We start from the raw sequence: 16,536 nt of genomic DNA on the forward strand, positions 1-16,536 counted from the left end.
CTGTGGTACTGAGTCCACTGCCCCTTATCACTCTGGTCTGCCCATGACAACGGCTTGTTGTGGTGTCTCTGAAGGCACAAGGTGGGTTTTCATTGGTGGGGTACTTTCCTGCTCCCACTGTGCTCTACAAGCCTCAGGCATGGTCAGCTGGGGTCATGAGGCCACTAATATAGTATATGAAACAGTTCATAAACAACTCGGCTAACATTTACTATGCCAGGTTCAGGAGATAGTATTGCAGTGATTCAGAGCACAGGCAGAGGTAGGCTTGAACCCCAGGCCAGTCTCTTTCTACCTCTCTCGGCCTTTTCTTCACCAGTAAAATGGGGAATGACAGTACCCATGACACAAGACTGATGGGAGAATGGGAGTGTGGTTGTGGGTAATCAAGTATCCTAAAACAGGGCTTCTGCTCCCTTCCATCGGGACTGAGAAACCATGTCTGGAAGAGCTCTTGAGTGAAGGGTGGAATTTGAACAGGAAGGAAAAAGAAAGTTTATTAGGAAAAAGAGATGAGTTGAAGTGTAGACTTAGAGGCAGACATGAACGGAGTGCTTGAGAAACGGTGAAAGGAGATTGATGTAACTTGAATGTTGGGCTCTTTTTAGATGTAGGAAATCATGTCAGACGGTAGCTGAGAGAAGTCCTGCCGGGGCAGACCACAGAGCATTACTGTAGGATGGGTGGGGGAGGGATGAGGCAGTGTACGAGGAGCACTCATTTGTGAGGAGCAGGCAACTCGGATTGGATTGGGCAAGGGGTGGACTCAAGTGTGGTGTATTGTAATTAAGCTTTGCCTGGGACTCCAGACATCTCTCCTCCACAGAGAATATCTGCCATCTCCTGCCACAATGTGGGGTAAGGGGGGCTCTCTCAACACAGTGAAAAAGAAGAGAATAAACTCTGAGCAGATGTGGGAGACATTCTTGGCTGTTTACCCAACTCACACTTATTTCCTCCCTTTTGATTTCATTCACCCTTCTCTGAATGGCCTTGACAAGGGATTGGCTTAAGCAGTAGCATATGACACAATTCTAGCCAATCAGAAGTGATGGAAAATCAGCTGAGAGCTGCTGGAAGAGTTTATCTTACTCTTTAAAAGGATTATAAGACAGCCACTCCCTCTTCTATATCTGGATATTGTCAGGTAGGACCTGCTTCCATTCTTTTTCAACTGTGACGGGAAGGCCAAAGAAACCATAGACAAGATTATCTGATGCCCCAGTGTCTTTGAACCTCTGGATTAATCATCTCGAAAAACAGCCTACTTAAAGACTCCTCAAAATGTGGAGTAATAAGCCTCCTGTACTTTAATGTGGTCTGAGACCACCAGAAGTACACCACCTGAGATCTTATCAGAAATGCAGAATCTCATCCTGGCTAGGTAGCTCAGTTAGAGTATTGTCCTGATACAACAAAGTTGTGGGTCTGATCCTGTCAGGACACATACAAGAATCAACCAATGGCTCTAGTCAGTTTTGCTTAGTAGATAGAGCATCGGCCCATGGGCTGAAGGGTCCCAGGTTCAATTCTGGTCAAGGGCATGTACCTCACTTGCAGGCTCCATCCCTGGTCCTGGTTGGGAGGCAACCAATCGATGTGTTGCTCTCATATCAATGTTTCTCTCTCTGTGTCTCTCCCACTCTCTAAAAATCAATGGAAAATATTCCCAGGTAATGTTTAACAATAACAACAAAAACCATCAACCAATGAATGCATAAATTAGTGGAACAAAAAATCGATGTCTATGCACTCTGGCCTACCATTGGGCCGCCTGCACTGACATGATACATTCCATAGTAAGTAAGCCAGTTTGAATCAGGTCTGCTACTTGGAGCTGAAAGCATTCTACTTAATTCATATTTACTACCATGAATTCTCTCAAATTCACTTTCCTGGGCTCCAGACCTACCCACATTTCCCAGTCTTGTGCCTCCTCTTCCTGGCTTTCCTACAATTCATTTACTTAAGAAAGAAGAATCAGGTGCATACTTTTATGCCAAGCTCTGATTTTAGACACGACAGATAGAGCAACTGATGAAACACAGTTGCTATCATTACGGACCAGTGAAGAAGCAGACAATGAACAAAACTATTTTCTGAATGAATTAAATAATGAATAATGCAGAGTAGGAGTTCAATCCGTGTGGACTGAAAGAGTTATCTTTGTCTATAGAACATCACACCAGAGTCTGGTTCAACAAACAGCCCTGGGAACTGAGGAGCAGACCCTGTCCTTGCAGCCCTAGAAATCTAAAGAGGAAAATACAACCTGGGCCTGCCCTCTGGAGCTCAGAGTCCAGAATGAACCGTGGAGGTATTGAGTGCTAATTCTGCCAGGCCCTGTGAACGTGCTCCACGTGACTCTCTCATTTAGTCCTCACCACTCCAGGAGATTGTCCAAGGACAGACGGATGGCTCCGGACAAAGCAGGCCTGAGACCAGGCAGCCTGGAGAGTGAGAAAGCTCTGGCGAGCTCTGACCCTTGGGTTTAGACCTGCTCCATGTGACCTTGTGCAAGCCCTGGTCTCCCTCGTCATGCGGTGCTCTAGCGCCTGGGTGGTGTCTGACTCTGGGGTCCCTCCTGCCCCCACCTCCGGGCTCCAGAGGCTGCCTGGGTGTGTGGGAGGGGGGATCTGGGGCAAACAAGGGCAGTCGCTGAGATCAGTAGGGAGGGGCCGGTGAAGTCAGTAAAGTGATCAGTGGGGAAGGAGACCGCTGGAGAGGGACGACCATAGACACTCACTTTCTTCCCCACGCTGCCCTCTGCTCCCACGCCCTTCAGCGCCGTCGCCAGGACGGGCCTTCTCCTGGGCTCCAGAAGGAGGGCATCCCTTTTCCCCTTCGGGCGCCCCCACCCCGCTGCCCCAGGCTGAAAGGCGACAAATCCTCTGCGGGTCACTCGGCTGGATTTGGCCCGGGGACTCGCGGTTCGGCTACTTTGCTTCTTTCCTCCGCGTCCACTTCCCCTCTCCTCGCGACCACTTGGTCTGCGCCGCCTGCATTGTCTGTGTGCCGGGCCCGCCCGCACTGCGGGGAGAGGCGGGAGCCGCCCACGCCGCGCCCGGCGCTCCGCGTCGCCGTCTCCCTGGGACGCGCGGGGCTGCGCGGCGCGCGGGAGCCGGGCGGGCGGCCATGGCGCGGCGCGTCGGGAGGTAACTCGCCGGCTGCCGGGAGCGCAGGGCGGCCATGGCCCGGCGGCGCCGCCGCGCCTGCATCGCGCTGTTCCTGGTGCTGCTCTTCGCCTTCGGCACCCTCATGGGCCTGCGCACGCTCAAGGCTCCGGACGGACTCCCGGCTCTGGGCCCGGGCCTGGAGCTGGCGTCCTTGGAGCGACGCCCGGAGGGGGGCCCCGCGCCCGCGCCTGCCGCCCGGGCCCCCGCCGCCCCAGCCGCGCCGCCACCCCCGCCGCCACTGCCCGGCACCGCGGGTCCGGGTGGTCCCCCGGAACCGGCCCCCGCAGAGGCTGAGCCCGTCCCCGGGCAGAGTCTGCGAGTGTACTCGGACCTGCACGCCTTCTACTATTCGTGGTACGGGAGCCCGCGGCGCGAGGGCCACTACATTCACTGGGACCACGTCATGGTGCCGCACTGGGACCCCAAGATCTCGGCCAGCTACCCCCGCGGCCGCCATAGTCCCCCCGACGACTTGGGCTCCAGCTTCTACCCGGAGCTCGGGCCCTACAGCTCCCGGGACCCCGACGTGCTTCGGGAGCACATGACCCAGCTTAAGGAAGCCGCCATCGGTGAGCCCTCCCCACCTCCTCCCCAGGCGTCCCTGTCCCCCAGCCTCACCCTCTTCCTTCCTCCACCGCAGCTCCACGTGGTCCAGTCACCCAGCCTTTGGCCCCACTCACCCTTCAGCCTGGCTTCGTACCCCTTCCGAGAGGCACCCCTCCACTTTCTATTATTCACACGCACCCACTTCTGCCTTCTGAACCCCAGCTATTCAGGGCCCTTTCTTAGGGCAGACCTGCTGGGAGAGCCTGTAGAAGGCGGTTGGGCCAGAGCTGTGCCAGGTACGACCTTCATGTCTGTTGGATTTCTAGATTTGGGTAAGTGAAGCCTGGATATCCCAAAACGGATAACCCGCAGGAGTCTAGTATTCAGAGTAGCGCCTGGGTAGCCGTTGCCTTCATACCAGCTACAGGGGAGAGCAGCAGCCCTCCCTGCATCTGCCCGCTGCAGGAAGCACAGTTTGTCCACGTTGCAGGATGGACTCTGCTGTTTGCAGCATGGAGTCCGGGATCTTCCCTTAAAGTACTCTGCAGAAAGGAGGTCCCGGGAGCCTCCTGGAGGCCGGCTGGGTGGGAGGCTCACCTGTTTCAGATTTTGTCATTGAATTCCTCTGGATTTTACAGTACATGTCAACTTATCTGGAAACGGGTAGTGAGTGAGGGAAAACACTGAATGCCAGAGACACTGGGGAGGTATTCACAGATAAATAACACGTCTATCCCTCGGGATTTTACAGTCTAGAGTGGCAGACAGGCTAGATGCTATTTCCCACCAGAAGAATCAGATGACCTCTCTGTTCAGGGCTCATCTCCCTTCAGGACCCAAGAGGTGCTCCTTTCTTCCTGGGATAGTTCTGTGCCTTCCGGGTGGGTGTGGCATTGTCCACCCATTTCCCTTTGTTCTACTACTTGCTAATATCAGCAAAAGCCGGGACCCTACCCAGGCTTTTCTCAGGCTCCTTCTAGGCCTGATGCGTTCAGCTCGCCCCAGACGCTGCGCTTCAGCACCGTGGGTGAGGACAGCTCCAGGACCCAGGCTCTGGAATCTGATCTGCAGGAAGTGAACCTGGCAGGAGCCTTGCTCGAAGGTTTCATTCAGAAACCATTTTTTGCAGTTGGAGGTAGTCTGTGAAGAAACATATCTCTGCTCTGGGGATGCTGTGTGTCTCTGAAGTAGCTTGTGTTGTGTTTCAGGCGTCCTGGTCCTGTCCTGGTATCCACCTGGCATGGCTGATGATAATGGGGAACCCTCCGATGACCTGGTGCCTGCCATTCTGGACACCGCCCATCAGTACAAAATCCAGGTGAGTCTTCAAGAAGAGATCAAGTACCCTCTGGCCCATTCTGGAGATTTTCCCTCTTCTGCCCATAGGGATAGTGCCTCCACCCAAGTTCTTGGCATGAGCCCAGCTATGGCAAATAAGTAGCAAGTGTGGTGTTGGGGGTGGGGTTCTAATAAATACTGCCTATGTCACTCTAGTTTTCAGTTCTGAAAAAAAGTTGGGAAAACTAAATATAGGAGAAATGGGAGACTAAATATCAAAATAATAGAGTTTAAGTTGGAGACCCTGATGCTGGATAGAGGGCAGGCAAGAACCAAATGGGCGCACAAACAATTCCAGCCTCAGCTGTCTACTGGGAGGCAGTGCTGGGCCTCAGGGAGCAGAGCACACCTGTTCTCAGCAGGTAGGCTTGCTTTCAAGAGGAATGAGGGAGCTGAGCTAAGCATGTCCGGTTATTTTCCCCAAATGCACCAATTAAATAAGTCATTCTCCTCTCCTGTGGCAGAACAACGATGAAGAAGAGCCTCACTCCCATTCCTGAGCCCACCACCAACACACGTAATAGGTCATAGCACATTTCCCCATTGACATAGCTTCAGTATAATTCTTCCCAGTTTTAGGCATCTAATGCCAATCACTTGAACTGGCAGATAAGTTGAAACCTATTAGCTATCCTGCCACAGCCCAACAGAATGACTTTCTTCCTCCCCCCAAAAAAGTGATGCCTAGATGTGGGAGGTGGGCAAACTTCTTGCCCCTCTTTCTTGGCCCTGAGGGCAGTGGCTGTTTTATGTCTATAGTGTCCATCATTACCGGGCCCTCTCCTGAACTCAGCCTCTCCTCTAGGCCATCGTTGGAGCATCAGCCTTATAGGTTGTGACCCCTGGACAGATACTCACGTGACCAGTATCTCCTATCTGTGGCAGGTGGCCTTCCACATCCAACCCTACAAGGGCCGGGATGACATCACGCTGCATGACAACATCAAGTACATCATTGACACGTAAGGCTGCTCTGGGGCATGGACTTTGGTGGGGATCAAAATAGGAGTAAGGATAGAAGGTTTGGAGGGGCAGGTCACATGGACAGAATGCCTGTGTCCCCAGCAGTTACTTTATAGTAAGAGAGTATTGGGCTTTAAAATCAGGAACCTAGGTTTGAATTTTTATTCTGCAGCCTCCAATCTGTAACAAAGGCAAGCCTTTTTTTAAAAAAAAGTATTAATTTCAGAGAGGGAGAGGGAGAGATAGAAACATCAATAAGAGAGAACCATCAATTGGCTCCCTCCTATATGCCCCACACTGGGGACTGAGCATGCAACCTGGGCATGTGCCCTGAATGGGTATCGAACCATGACCGCCTGGTTCATAGGTCGATGCCCAACCACTGAGCCACATGGCAAGCCTCTTAATCTGTGAGTCTTGTGAAAGTTACATGAGTTTATATGTGAAAGTGGCTTGTACAGTGCTTGCACATGTCATTCATTCATTCAAAAACATTTGAGTGCCTTTAGTTGTCTAGGCACTGTCCCAAACCCATTGTACGGTAGTAGGTAGGATTAGCAGTTTTCATTCTAGTGTATGTAGGGGGTGCAGTGGAACAGATAGTTACACACAAAAAAATCATATAGTGATCCATACTATGTAAGAGTAATAATAAAGGATAAAGCAGGGTGCTGTGTTTGCTAGAGTATGTCCAAAAAATATTTTACAATGGGTGGTCAAGTGAGCTCTCTGAGATGACGTGTGACCTGACACCTAAATGAAGAGGCAGCTCTGCAAAGATTCGGGACAGGCAGACATTCCAGGCAGAGGGCTGTCAGATTCAAAGGTCATAGTTTGGGACAAGCCCGACACTGCTAGAAAGGCCAGTGTTGCCAGGAGTGTAGAGATAGATGGGATCAATAGCAGGAATAGAAGTGGGCAGGGCCAGATCAAGTAGGTGGGGCCTTGCGGGTTTTGAAGCAATCAGATCTGATTTAGACTTTAAAAAGAGAATGGATTATAAGGAGGTAGAATTGGGAGCCTGCAGTCCAGAAGAAAGGTGATGTGGCTTGGCCTAGGCAGGGAGGTGAGGCTTGACTAAAGGAATTACAAGGCTGGGGAGGAGGAGGGAACTAGTTCTTGCCTAGAGGCATGACAATCCACTTATGGAGACTGGCTGGATCCAAAATTGTGCTTGGACATCAGGAAATCTCTCATCCATGGCTGCTGACACAGCAGTGCTGGCTTCTGCCACCCTAGGCTGCCACTCAGGTGCTTCTTCCTCTGCTCCTCAGGTATGGCTCCCATGGTGCGTTTTACCGCTATAAGAACAGCATGGGAAAGAGCCTCCCACTCTTTTATATCTACGACTCATACCTGACAACCCCTGAGGCCTGGGCCCATCTCCTGACACCAAATGGGCTGCACTCAATCCGCAATACCCCCTATGATGGGGTCTTCATAGCGCTGCTGGTGGAGGAGGGCCACACTCATGACATCCTGGCCGCCGGATTTGATGGCATGTACACCTACTTTGCCTCCAATGGTTTCTCCTTCGGCTCTTCCCATCAGAACTGGAAAGCTGTGAAGAACTTTTGTGATGCCAACAACCTCATGTTCATTCCCAGTGTGGGGCCTGGGTACATTGACACTAGCATCCGGCCCTGGAATAACCACAACACACGGAACAGGGTCAATGGCCAGTACTATGAGACAGCCCTGCAGGCAGCCCTGACAGTGAGGCCCGAGATCGTCTCCATCACCTCTTTCAATGAGTGGCATGAGGGCACCCAGATTGAGAAAGCCATTCCCAAGAAGACGCCAACTCGTCTGTACTTGGACTATCTGCCTCATCAGCCCAGCCTGTACCTGGAGCTGACTCGCCGCTGGGCGGAGCACTTCATCAAAGAGAAGGAGCAGTGGCTGATGTGAGGGGCCTGCCAACAGGGCCTGAGGTGATGATGTCCCAGCCTCACTGGAATATTGTCTCCATGTGGGGCTCAGCTGAGGGTGTCGGCACTCGCTGTCTCCATGTCTGCAGCTGGTGCCTCTGGGTGGGCCATCAGGCCTGGGCCCATGTAGGAACAGAACCTGTTCCTCAGGCAAGTCGTGCTGGGTTGCTCTGCAGTGACAGGAAGCTGGGCGGTGTTGCAGAGGGAACTGTAGAGGCTGACAGGTGACTGGATGTAGCCCAGGGAAGCTTCATATCCTCAGTGAGAACAGACTTAATCCCTTCTGGCTCTGAACTCAGCAGGTTGCTGTGGTGTGGTGGGAGTCGCCAAGCCACTGCTCTCGGAAGGGTGTCGGGGTTCTGGGCTAGCATGCACCCTGCTCCCTTCTGCCACTCCTGCCCTCTCTTCAGGCCTCCTTCCCACATTGACCATCTTGTCCAAGTTAGGGAACCATACTTGAGATTTTCTAAAAGGGAAATTCTAGGTTTAAGCTATTCCCAGTAGATTCCTGAACCCAATTTTCAGAAAATAATCCTGAGCATTCACACATTAATTCAACACAGATTAACACCACTTTACTATGTGCCGGGAGCAAATGACCATAAATGGTCCGTCTCCCTTACAGGACCCAGCTTCCCTCGTTTGGTATGTATGGCCTTGTAGCTAGTGCAGGAGCACAGCTATAGTTTTTACCTGTTTGCAGTTATACCCACTGCTGGGCGTTGTTTTCTCTAAGGAAATACCTCTGTGCTCAATCCTCCATTTTCCCAGATGGACATTTAGCTTCAGGGAGAGAACTAGGACTTCCCCCTCCCTTTATCTGCCTAAACCAGAATGAGGCCCATTCACTAGAGCCATTTTCAGTGCTACTGTGCTTTGTATTATTAAACGATGTGGTATTCTCAAGTAAGCATTCCTCTTGCTCTCTTCAAGACTTCACAAATTCCGGCCCTGTAGTCAGTTTTGGACAGACTAATGAGGGATGACTAGTGTTAGCACAGTGAAGAGGGCATTTGCTTAAGAAATTAGCAAGATTGCTAGAGGGAATATTTAACAAACCATTGCTTCTTTACAAATAAACTAATGTGCTAACTGCAAAGACCCTCAAAAGCAGGCCCTGGGACACCTTTTTGGCAAATTATTAGGATCTATTTGAAAATATGTACATTGGAAACCACTATACTGAGAAGTTTATGGACTCGAAAGTGAATCCCAATTCTGGGAACTGGGATGCAAGGCAGAGGGGAGGTAGTGGACCCTACTGGGTACCATAAGGACTCCCAATTGCAGTTAGGTAACTGATACTAAACCCCACTGATGGACGGGGTAGGCCTGGTCACCTGCTTGTGACTTAGTTGGGGAAACCAAGGCAAAGAGGGACAGGTGAAAAGGGCTGGATGGGGTGACCTGTAATTTACAGAAGGGGTAACACTGAGGCCTCATTTCACAAATATACAATTTGAAAAATACCCAAAGCATGGCAGTGCCCCAGGGGATGGGGGCAGTAATTCTCATATGTCACTGATGGCAACCGGATTCAGTTCTCAAAGGCTCATCTGTATCAAGAGCCATAAAAATGTTCATATACTTTGACCCAGTAATCCTATCCTAAGGAAATAATCCAAAGAACAACAACAAACCATTTTCAAAGATGTCTAATAGAAGCATTATTTTCTATGAAAGAAAAAGTTCAAATGCCCAACAATAACTATGTTTAACACATGGTATACATATGAATGCAGATAAAGGCTGCTGAGTGGACACTGGGTTTAAATAATGGTATCATTATAATGTATTTTTATGAATAAGAAAAAAGGCACTGTCTGAAGAGATAGTAGAGATTTTCCTATCCTCTTTAATTTGGATCCCCCATCCCACTCCCTGCCAACTGAGCTGACTTCCCACCATCAGTAGAAAGCGATGGCCCTCCGCCAGGCAATTGCAGCATGCCGCACCACCAGCCCCTGGTTCAGAGCAAGGTGTGTTTGGCCTGTCACTCTAGTCTTTAGGCTAACCTGGTTCCAGCTTCAGGAGCACAAAACTCAAGCCTTTGGTCACTTGACACTTTTAAACAGCACCAACTGTCACTCTAGCTTATTTGGACGTTAAATGCCACCACCTCTCACTAGATTCCAAACGTTATTTAAATTTTATTTCAAGAGTTTTAAAAAAAAGAAAGGGAGAGAAGAAGCTTATCAGAATAAGAGCATCCTAGGAATGTTCTTAGTCTCTATTCAGCTTTTGGCTGACATATGAAATTATAGACAATAAATATAGCCCCCTTCCCCAGGTGTGAAGCTAAACCAGCTTCTTCTGGGGCTTGGTTACAGTGTTCATAAAGACAAACTGCCTTCAAAGTCAGACTAGTGACGCTGTGGCCCCAGTGGCCTCTGCAAATGAGGCCTGGCCATCCACCGGTGGACAGACACATAGTGTCCAACATCAGTCCCTGGGCCCTTTTGCCTCCCAAGTCTCAGCAGGATCCCTGTGAGGGAGCAGCCCGTACTTCCTTTGGAGGACAGCCATAGTGTTTTCCAGGGCACTGAGGAGGAAATGGAGGACAGTTAAGAGTCTGACTTCTCAAAGCCCACCAGAGTCCAGTGATCAGGGAGCTCTAACTCTCTGGTCTTACTGCACTCTGTTCATCAAACCCTTGAAGAATCCTTTTGAATTCTGAAAAAAACAGCAACCAGCAAACTTAGTCTCACTCCACCCACCACTTCTACAAAATAAAGGTTAGGGCAAGAGAGTGTGGCAACCTTTATTTTGTCAAGGCCATTTTTGCATCTCCCAACCTCCCTCAAATTCTATCCCCATAGCATAGGAGAGACTCACCAGCCTGCACGAATGATGCCAAACTTTCCAGGCACAGACAAGTCAACCACAGTTGAGCCGAGGCGACACCTGGGGCTCCTGCCATCCCCAATTGGCCCCCCATCGATTACCAAGGACAGCTGAGGCCAGAGGTCCTGGAACTCCTAAGAAGAGGGAGAGGAAGAGGATGGACACTAACTCCATGCAATGATGTCACGCTGCAGGCAGGGTTCACAAGTAAGACAAAGGCTATACAATCCCAAACCAGGAGGCACATTCCTCTAAGAGGAGAAGGAACCTCAATCAATTAAGGTCAGCTATGCTAAGGACACTGCATTAGCACCTAGGACACTACATCCTATGAGGTTTGAGGTCCCCCTGCCCCCACATCAGCACCCCAAGTAACATCTATATAGAGCTCAAAGAATATCTTGCTGTGCCAGGAACAAATTCTATACATCATTTTTGTTGGGGAGTTGTAAGTACAATGACTGGAGTCCGAGCCAGAGCCCAAAGGGATGGGCTCTACCCTGGACTTTCCTCCAAATCTCGGTATGACCACATTCAAGTTACTTTATCTAGGGCTGTAAAATAAGGGAACTGGACAGATGCTCCCTAATGTTCCCTCCAGCTCTAGTACTCCGATCCTGGGTCTCAGGAGAACTGTGGATCACGGTACAGATAGGAAACGGGGTGGACTCTTTAAGTGCATGCTACCAACACTCAATCCTTGGGCTATAGGAAGGGTACTCCCTTCTTAGCTACAGTATCACCCACTCCTCCTCATCCCTTATGAAGACACAACAGTGACAGATGGGCCTGGGAATTTGAGATGTGGGAATACCAGTTGGATAGGTCAATTGTTTGCTGAGCAGGTAGGAATACCTCCCACCATCCCCTTCCCCACCGCCTTGAGTATGGCCACCAGGACCAAGTAAAAGCCTGCAGTCTGAGAATAAAAAGGGATGCTGAGCTCTCACTTTCTAAGACTCCTGAACCCACTCTCTAGGTCTGGGCATGGAAAACCTCATCCTTTTACTATGTTCTGCATTTAAGTTCAGTAAGAAGAAAACAGTATGGTAAATTGAATTTCTTTGTGTCCTCATCTGTTACAAGCTATGCAGCTAACAAAGGATTAGGATGATCCTTTCTTTGACCTGGCTTATGGCAGAGGTAAGAGAACATGGTCAGGAGTCCCTGGGACAAGTGATTTAACTTTTTGGAGCCTTAACTTCCTTTATAGCACTGTTGTAAAGACTTACTGCCTTATTCCCCAATAACTGCTACCCCTGCAAACAAGGGGAAAAATGATTATACTTATAATGTTTCTTATTTAAAAGACTAGAGTCTAGGTGCACGAAATTCGTGCATGGGTAGGATCCCTAGGCCTGGCCTGCGATCAGGGCCAGCCAGGGCCTTCCTTCGTTCAGCGCCACCTCCTGGTGGTCAGTGCACATCATAGCAAGCGATCAAACTCCCAAGGTGACAATTTGCATATTAGCCTTTTATTATATAGGATAGAAAGAAAACACCCATTCCCCCCCTCGCTTCTCAAGCTTTGTAATAAAACCTTTCAAAGATTCTTTAACTTGGATTTCCCCCAATTCAACCCCTGCCAACTGGGCAGACTTCCCATCATTACACTCTCCTGTCAGGCAATTCCAGCGTACCACCAACCCCAATGGTTCAGAGAAAACTGTGTTAGGCCTGATGACATTTGGAGATGGGACCACAACTATGTAACTCTCACCTTCACATTCAGAGAACTGGGCTGGGAGCTGAGGTTGGCACTGGTGAGAGCAAGTGGTCCCCCAAACATCTGGGTCAAGTCCTGCATGAAGGCATGGTCAGGAATCCGGATGCCTACAAGCTATGAAGCAAGGTGAAAGGGGATCATGAGAAAGGATGGAAGGAGTGGGTTAATGGGTCCAGCCTGGATCCTTGTGAAAGCCAAATGGCAGGGAGACACAAGAGAAAATCCGACTCACAGGCGTGAAGGGGTTCAGGTCCTTATTGAGCTCCTCCGAGCGTTCCATCACTAGGGTCACTGGTCCTGGTAACAGGTCTTTCAGGAGCCCCTCGGGTACTGTCACATGGCAGTACCTGGGAAACAAAGGGGGCACAAATCTACCCAAGAATGAAGGGCCACTGCTGGTCCTGGTCCAGACTTTAGGCAGATCTAGAAAAGGGGACCCAAGGGGGTACAGTAGGATCCATCTGTCTTCACTCTTCACCTAAGAGCCTGAACAAAAGGTTGGGCTCCAGAGAAGCACCCCAAGCTTGGGGCCCACATGCCTCTGGTCTCTGAAACTACAACAGTTGCGCTGCTATCCCGCTCCGTGATTTATTTTCTCTTCAAAGCCCTCCCTACTAAATTAAGCTATTGTTTCCTTTTTCTCTTCTTTTTTTAACCGTGGGAGTTCCCCGCCCCGCCCCCATTAATCACAAAAACGCCAGAATAGGGGCCTTGCCTGCCTGGTTCGCTGCTGCGCCGCAGCCTTTCGCTGAGGGCCTGGCAGACGTTAAGTGCACGACACACATTTCCAGTTCCGGATTCCTGGCGAGCCGGACAGGCCCCTCCCGCTCCCAGCGCCTCAGTCTCCCAAGCCTGTCACCGGAAGCCCCTCCCGTGGAGCCGCCCCCAGCGGGGCCGGGTCGGGGAAGCCTTACCTGTAGACGTCCACCACGCGGCCCAGGCACACGGCCAGCGGCTTGGCCTCGCTGCGGCCCTTGAGGCGGTACACAGCGTCCAGTGCTGCCGAGCAACTCGCCGAGCACGCCAGGCCATACAACGTATCGGTGGGGACGGCCACCACGGCGCCGGAGCGCAGCTCGGCCACGGCAGCCCGCAGCGCCTCGGTCCAACCGGCGCGCTCCGGGCTTGCGGCCCGCACGGCCCCGTTCCCCGGGAGCCGTAACAGCCGGGCCCCCGGCGTCGCCCGAGCGGGGCCCGGAGGGCGGAGGAGACGGCCCTTGCGGGCAGAGCCCGCCGGCCCCTCACTCAATCCCACGCTGGCAGCCACCGCGGCCCTCAGTCCCCTACACGGACGCGCCGGAGACATCCGCCACGGCCCGCTTCCGGGAGGAAGTGACGCACCCAGTCAGCTTCCGGTCCGAGAGGCTCGGCCCCACCTCCGCGCCGGGCAACTTAAAGGGACCACGACCCCCAGGAGGATTGAAGGAGACCGGTGGGGACGGGGCGGGGCGCAGCTTCGCGGAATCTTAGCGCAGCGCTGGGGAGGGGGCGGCCGAAAGGGGGGCGGTGGTTGGGCCGCGCAGGCGGAGATGGAATGGGGCCCCGGCTCAGACTGGTCACGGGGGTGAGAGGGGGCCCGTCGGGGCGGGGGGAATGGGCTCGGTCCCCGCGCCAGCGCCGGCCCTGACGGCCTGTCTCGCTCTTTCCGGGCAGGGAGGCTGCCGGCGTGGACCGTGGGAAGGCGGGGCTGGGGCTCGGCGGGAGGCCACCCCCGCAGCCGCCCCGGGATGAGCGCGCCCAGCAGCTGCTGGACGCGGTGGAGCAGCGGCAGCGGCAGCTCCTGGACACCATCGCCGCCTGCGAGGAGATGCTGCGGCAGCTGGGCCGCCGGCGCCCGGAGCCGGCGGGTGGCGGGGTCAGTGCCTCCCGGCTGGGCCTGGGAGGTGGGGACTGTCCACTGGCTAGATTTGCTGAGCCCTAGCTTCCCCTGAGAGTGAAAGTGTCCCCACTGCTGTACCTCCCACTTCTCATCTGGGTGAGAGGCTCTGAAAAAGTTCATTGCTGTCCAGATGCCAAGTAGCCATATCCTTGCGGGCCTAATCCAAGGCCTTTCCTCCCAGCCTCACTTTTTTCCTTTCTGTTCCAACCAGAATGTCTCATCCAAACCCGGGGCGCCCCCCCAGCCAGCTGTCTGTGCCAGAGGCGGTTTCCCAAAGGATGCTGGCGATGGAGCTACGGAACCCTGACCATTCCCGAGCCCGTGGCCCTGAGTTCTCTCCCTCTGGGGGGCATGGTGGCTGGACTCTGAACAACTGCCTTCAGTAAAGGACCAGTCTTCACTGGCAGCGGCTGGAACTTGGCCCTCAGCCTGGGGTGGCAGCTCTGCTAGCAGCTGGGTTCACTCCTTCATCCTGGCTGATGCAGTGCTGAGCTTTGAAATGTAGCCATGGAATACCCAGCCTGATGACGAGTTGGGCAGGCCAGCAGTGCTCGCCAGAGTGGTCTGGCCTGCTTTCGGGGATCCAGGTGGTGTTACATGTCCATTTCATGCTTTGGGGGCTCCAAGTCCCACAAAACACTTCTAGCAGAGCCTTGATTAAAAGGAAGCCTGCAGACTCTCCTGGTGACTGACCTCTCCTTTTTCTCTCCCATCTCTAAGACTGATGGCTGGGGAGGGAGGAAGTGGTTGAAAGCTGGCAGGGTTGGGAAGAAATACCACAGATAACTACCAGATTTAAATAAGCATTTAATTAGGATCTCATTAGTATTTCATATTGCTTTATCAATTCCAAAAAGTTAAATTTTCACTTCTTAGCAGATATTTTAAAGTACAATATTAAGTTTATACAAAATGAGCAATTAAGCAAACACCATTATTTCACATTCTTCAAAAATACAAATTCATATTTACTCTTTTTTGGGTTTGGAGGTTTCTTCCTTTGGAAGTACTGAACCTGTAACGTTTTCATATCGCTCAGTGAAAGTCTGTTGTTCCCATGTTTCACACTTAAATGAATTTGATAGGCTTTACATAATCCAAATAAAACTATTGGGTTTTAGAGAACTGTCACCAAGACCTTCAGCCAATGACTAGTGTATGTCCAAAAAAAAAAAAAAAAAAAAAGGTTCTCGTGGGTCTTGCCTTTCGGGGCCAGAAGATCTAAGCCAGAGATTCAGCAAAACCAAGTTTCCAGCCACCTTCCCCAAAAGGGTCTAGGAGTTCGCAGTGAAAGGAAACAACCACCTTGAACTCTGACCCCCGCCCCCACATTCACCAAAAACAACAGGACTAGAGTCAAACATCGCCCTAGGGGAGGCCTGAGGACACAGGGGAGAGGGCAAGAGAGGTCTCTGACTTGGCACCACTGTGAGGATAACAAGGATATTGCAAAAAACAACCCTGGGTTTTGGTGAAAAAGGTTTTATGAAAAACTTTCCCATAAGAAAAAGAGTAGAAACTGCATTGAGCTGAGAAAGTGACACTACATTATCACCCAATTTTTGGCCCAGCAGGCACACCACCAAAAGGGCAGTGTGTGGTTTTAAACTTTGCATCCAGTAAAAAAGGCTGTACTATGTACACATTAACATAAAGATCCAGTTTAATTTGCATTTTCAGTGCAGACTGAGAAGCCCTCTTGAACAGGCTTAACAGTGAGAAATGCCCAAACAGTGGTCATCAGCTTCCCCAAAGGGCATGAAAAGAAACACAGGACCCTTTCTCTCTTCCCAAGACTGTCCCAGAGGAAACAGCCTATCTGGTTACCAATCAGAAATATGTATAATTCCATTTTCTTGCCTCCTCCTTTCCCAGTATTAAGGAATGAACAATTCTGATCAATGTCACAGCAGAATCATTTGCATATTGGATCTATGGAAATCTTTCTGCTTTGGCTGAAGTTTTTTCAAACTTTTCCATTGTATAGTAGCCTGAGAATGAAGATAAAATAGGGTGGTAGGGGAAACAAGAGAGGAGTGAGGGGGAAGGGGAAAAGTTGATAAAGCAAATTATTAACAGCTTTGTTTATTGGATTTAATGAAGGCTGGAGGCCTTTTAGCTTAAAGAGCCAAT

General features: G+C 51.2%; 3 protein-coding genes across 6 annotated transcripts; 2 read left to right on the forward strand and 1 right to left on the reverse strand.

Annotated features, from left to right (window-relative positions):
* The first annotated feature begins 3,048 nt into the window (after positions 1-3,048).
* MANEAL (mannosidase endo-alpha like) lies at positions 3,049-8,860 on the forward strand. Of its 2 annotated transcripts, none has more exons than XM_080657853.1 (4): positions 3,049-3,745; positions 4,931-5,040; positions 5,946-6,022; positions 7,298-8,860. In XM_080657853.1, exons 1-4 carry the CDS (start codon positions 3,190-3,192, stop codon positions 7,932-7,934), a joined length of 1,380 nt encoding a protein of 459 aa, XP_080513979.1. In that variant the 5' UTR covers positions 3,049-3,189; the 3' UTR covers positions 7,935-8,860. The 2 variants fall into 2 exon arrangements, with proteins under 2 accessions (XP_080513979.1, XP_080513980.1); XM_080657854.1 differs by having other exon boundaries at positions 3,608-3,745; positions 5,927-6,022.
* Positions 8,510-13,836, reverse strand: YRDC (yrdC N6-threonylcarbamoyltransferase domain containing). 2 transcript variants are annotated; one of them, XM_080657856.1, is made up of 5 exons: positions 13,439-13,836; positions 12,757-12,871; positions 12,519-12,638; positions 10,790-10,932; positions 8,510-10,496 (listed from the first exon to the last, which is right to left on the reverse strand). In XM_080657856.1, exons 1-5 carry the CDS (start codon positions 13,828-13,830, stop codon positions 10,397-10,399), a joined length of 870 nt encoding a protein of 289 aa, XP_080513982.1. In that variant the 5' UTR covers positions 13,831-13,836; the 3' UTR covers positions 8,510-10,396. The 2 variants fall into 2 exon arrangements, with proteins under 2 accessions (XP_080513982.1, XP_080513981.1); XM_080657855.1 differs by having other exon boundaries at positions 9,592-10,496; positions 12,757-12,895.
* On the forward strand, positions 13,449-15,084 carry LOC308242969 (uncharacterized protein C1orf122). 2 transcript variants are annotated; one of them, XM_080657859.1, is made up of 3 exons: positions 13,449-13,956; positions 14,178-14,379; positions 14,615-15,084. In XM_080657859.1, exons 2-3 carry the CDS (start codon positions 14,332-14,334, stop codon positions 14,708-14,710), a joined length of 144 nt encoding a protein of 47 aa, XP_080513985.1. In that variant the 5' UTR covers positions 13,449-13,956; positions 14,178-14,331; the 3' UTR covers positions 14,711-15,084. The 2 variants fall into 2 exon arrangements, with proteins under 2 accessions (XP_080513985.1, XP_080513984.1); XM_080657858.1 differs by having other exon boundaries at positions 13,952-14,088.
* The last annotated feature ends 1,452 nt before the right edge of the window (positions 15,085-16,536 follow it).

Source organism: Plecotus auritus (assembly GCF_963455305.1).
Source record: "Plecotus auritus genome assembly, chromosome: 2".
Classification (NCBI taxonomy): domain Eukaryota; kingdom Metazoa; phylum Chordata; class Mammalia; order Chiroptera; family Vespertilionidae; genus Plecotus; species Plecotus auritus.

Coding starts and splice junctions, on each gene's coding strand:
- MANEAL (XM_080657853.1), top strand. CDS start 3,190: ATGGCCCGGCGGCGCCGCCGCGCCTGCATCGCGCTGTTCCTGGTGCTG. Junction 5,041..5,945: donor CCCATCAGTACAAAATCCAG/GTGAGTCTTCAA, acceptor TATCTGTGGCAG/GTGGCCTTCCACATCCAACC. Junction 6,023..7,297: donor ATCAAGTACATCATTGACAC/GTAAGGCTGCTC, acceptor TCTGCTCCTCAG/GTATGGCTCCCATGGTGCGT.
- LOC308242969 (XM_080657858.1), top strand. CDS start 14,054: ATGGAATGGGGCCCCGGCTCAGACTGGTCACGGGG. Junction 14,089..14,177: donor GGCTCAGACTGGTCACGGGG/GTGAGAGGGGGC, acceptor CTTTCCGGGCAG/GGAGGCTGCCGGCGTGGACC. Junction 14,380..14,614: donor CGGAGCCGGCGGGTGGCGGG/GTCAGTGCCTCC, acceptor TGTTCCAACCAG/AATGTCTCATCCAAACCCGG.
- YRDC (XM_080657855.1), bottom strand. CDS start 13,830: ATGTCTCCGGCGCGTCCGTGTAGGGGACTGAGGGCCGCGGTGGCTGCC. Junction 12,896..13,438: donor CGCGTGGTGGACGTCTACAG/GTAAGGCTTCCC, acceptor ATTCTTGGGTAG/ATTTGTGCCCCCTTTGTTTC. Junction 10,497..10,789: donor GGCATCATTCGTGCAGGCTG/GTGAGTCTCTCC, acceptor TTTCCTCCTCAG/TGCCCTGGAAAACACTATGG.